The following is a 3,503-nucleotide window of genomic DNA, read 5'->3' on the forward strand; positions in this document are numbered from 1 at the left end:
CAGAGAGACTGAAGCCTAGCAAGCTCTGCTTCCTGCACACTGTTCAAGTGATTTTCCACATTCTCCCTTTTTCTTCTAAGCCCCACTAGACTGACACCTCCCCTCCACTCCACCTAGACCGACAATGTGCTGTCGATCTAAAAAGCAATACATCCTGTAGAAAGAGCGAAAAATCCTACACAAAGGGAAGCAGGAGAAACAGTAAATATAGTGAAATTAACTTCAGCTTTGAGGTTGACCCCTGAACTCCAAAATTCAACAATTTGCTCACAAGAGCTCAAACAGAAATGCTATCAGACTGACTGCATGACCAACCTGCATAAAGCCCCTTTCTTCCCCTATCTCATATCTCCAGCGAAATCTCTGTCAAGACATAGATTAAACTGTTCTCAGGGGCAGGTCAGGAGCCTGGAGGCAGAAGGAAGATTCCTGCACTGCTTAGAAGATGAATTAGTCTCTTATCTTTCCCACTGGAGAATATTGAGATGCACCCTAAAAAGCAATGTCAGCCATGCTACAAACTAAACCACCGTGCACTAAAGACACGATCTACCCAACTGAAGAAGAGATTTGCTCTTCAGGTGTCACCGGCTACTTGAAGGGGGGAAATTTTCCTGCTAAGAAATAGCTTACCCAAACAATCTGACCTCTTGCAAGAGCATAGTCACCCAAAAGGCGAAACATCAGAAGCACTAAAAGTGCAACCTAACTATAAAGAGTGTAACAGCAATAATTTTCTAATAGTGCCTCTGATCCATGACCTAACCAAGCTACCAGAAGGTAACCAGAAACAGAGAATGAGAGGCAGGATACATTGAGTTCTGGGTAGAGAACTGTTGCATGGAGATTTCCTCTACTTTCAGAAGCTGTCGTCTTTGCTTCATGTTTTCAGCCTCATGCAAGGAGAAAAGGTTTGGCAAGAAGCCTTGTTGCACGAAACAGCAACTCCAGTCCACTCCTGGACATCCGGAACGGTTAACGGCAGCACAGCATCCAGTGGACACAGAATGATTACTGTCCTCCATTGTAAGCATAGTCAGCCTTGTTGTGCATAATCAACTTGTTGTCCACAAAGTAAAAGCTGTCCGAGCGGGTCTCATACGGATTTTCAACCATCAGACGGACTGTGAAAGACAAAGCTCAATTACATTCAATTACACTCCACTGGACAGCACAAAGTCAGAGTAAAAAGGACTCTGCCGCTCTGCAGGATTTACCAGGCTGATGCTCTGCCCTGCCCAAGTACGAGAAGCAAACTGCTCTGCTGGGAACACTTCAAAAGCTCTGGCCTGCCCCTTCCTATCCTTCCTATTCACAGGACAAGCGCCGTCAAAAGCAAACAAATGGGGATGGAGTAATCTCACACAAGACAACCTTAGAAACTGTGAGAGCCACCACTAGAGCAGAGCAGCAACCACGTCTGTAAGCAGAGATGTAGCAATCTGTAAATGAAAAAGCGGTGGCACTCCCCAAATGTACACAGGCGGGGAACAACTCTGCGTGTCCTCCCGCACCTAGGCAGCCACAGAAGGGCCCACGTGCTCCCGCTTATCCACCCCCCAAGGTCAAACATGCTCTGCACAATGTATATTTGCAGAGATCTTGGTAGGCTCAAAAACACACCTCTCAGAGAAGAGCCAGTTCTGTTCCAAAGCAGAAGGCTCAAGCTCTAACAAGCAAGTGCTGAAAACAGACGCATGGCTACCAAGAGAACCCTTTTTCAGGGTTTTGTTATCTTCCGAGCTACACTGCTGAGCATCAAGAATGTCAGCCCATGACTCTGAGCAGTTCCCTAGTTGTCTTAGGCTTTCATTTTCAAATAAGGAGAATTTGCAGCACAAATCTAATTCAGTCTAGATTACACACATCTTAAACACAGAACCTGTATCTATTCCTGTTCCCCCATCCCAGTCACAACTTCTTTCCAAGTAGAGAAAGGGAGAAAATTAGCATATGCACACACACAAAGAAAACACAATTCAGTGTGGGAAAGGAGACACTTACTAAGGTCTTCTGAGAGCTGAGGGAATTCATAGATGTGTTCACATGTGTTCCTGCTACTGGGGATGCAGAAGCCAAAATCAAAATCGAAGTTCTTCAGCAAGCGATCTCGGAAGTAATGTCTCTCAATCATTCGAAAGTTTGACACTGGTTTTTCTCCCACTGTGAACTCCACTCTGCATGCAAAAAGTAGGAAAAAAACAGCTAAGACGACATACCTCTCTTCCTATGGGGAAGAACAGAGCCTTGGACCTGAGGCTCCAACAGATCATTCCAGAAAGAGAGACCTTGATATCTGTCGTGCAAGATGGGTTCTCTCTAGTCTTTGACTCAGTTTTGTTTTAAACTGTCAAGTGACACTTTGCAAACATTTGATTCTCCCTTCTTCCTATGAACTCATACTCACGTTGCACCAACAGTCCGAAGACGGAGAAATGCTGGGGTGAACTGGTAACGAACAAAGCGGCCTGCACTAGCATCCAGTTCACTGTTGTCATCTTCACCCTCTTCATCTTGCTCTAGAAAATGCACCAGCTCAGAGTTATTCTGCTAATAGCGTACACGTTAAGGTAATACTGGCTAGCGGGTGTATGAGGACAAGCTGGCTATTAGTTAGGTGCTGAATGTAGAGGTGTTTAATTATTGGTCTGAGACTCACACTAGTGCTAAGTACTAAAGAAAAGATGATCTATCATAGTTGGCAGAGTCTTGGTGGCTCTGGAGCTGAAACCACCCTCAGCCTCACAGGATATCCCCCCTCGCAACTGCCAAAGCACATGAAAGAAACTCTGTACCATAACCAGTCAACAAGGGAAGGTTTGTAGGTGACAGTACTCCCCCACTGCATGAGAATCACTTCACATTTTTATAGAATCATTTATAACAAGTTTCTCAGCAGAGGTAAACCAAGTCCTGTGCTTAAAGGAGAAAAATTTAGTCACCAGGACACATCGAATGACCTTTCTCCTTGGTTTACACGGATCTTACACGGCAACTTCTCAGCTCCCTAAGCCTCTCTAGCCTCCCTGAATGACATACCTGTAGCAGACGGCTTTGCAATCTCAAACAGCACTGTTCCAGTTTCAAGATCCCGGATCTTAAACCTAGTGAAGTCAATGTTGTAAATGTTGTCCTCAGGTTTGCATAAATAATCTAGAAGAGAAAGAAAATATAGAGCAGCTTTCCAAATGATCTCTGAGGAATTACCAAATAAATTTCTTTTTTTTTTGGTAGCCCCAGCTCGCTCAGATACGTACTGCAAGTTGTTTTGCAGAAGCTTCAGGAGAGCAGGACAGGCGAGAAGAAACAAAGGCACGCTAGGTGCCAGGCAGTACAGCAAGAAAGGGAAGGGATGGGGACAGAAAGGCAGAGATCAGCAGACTAGAGGAAAAATTAAAAAACAAAACAAACCAAACTAAAACCAACAAACCCCACAAAACTCCCCCAAACTTTCTGGAAGTTGTAACAAAGCTGCGGGCTGCCGCCAGCGCCGGCCGACGTGC

The 3,503-nt window shown here is 45.1% G+C and overlaps 1 protein-coding gene across 1 annotated transcript; it reads right to left on the reverse strand.

Moving 5' to 3' along the window:
• Positions 1-440: 440 nt before the first annotated feature.
• Positions 441-3,153, reverse strand: UNC119B (unc-119 homolog B (C. elegans); the record flags this gene model as incomplete). The annotated part of the gene is made up of 4 exons (XM_010082499.1): positions 441-1,124; positions 2,005-2,177; positions 2,408-2,519; positions 3,040-3,153. Coding segments are annotated over 4 exons (512 nt in total), but the record flags the coding sequence as incomplete, so codon positions are not given.
• Positions 3,154-3,503: the final 350 nt, after the last annotated feature.

This window comes from Pterocles gutturalis, unplaced genomic scaffold (genome assembly GCF_000699245.1).
Source record: "Pterocles gutturalis isolate BGI_N339 unplaced genomic scaffold, ASM69924v1 scaffold36539, whole genome shotgun sequence".
In the NCBI taxonomy this organism is placed as follows: Eukaryota; Metazoa; Chordata; class Aves; order Pterocliformes; family Pteroclidae; genus Pterocles; species Pterocles gutturalis.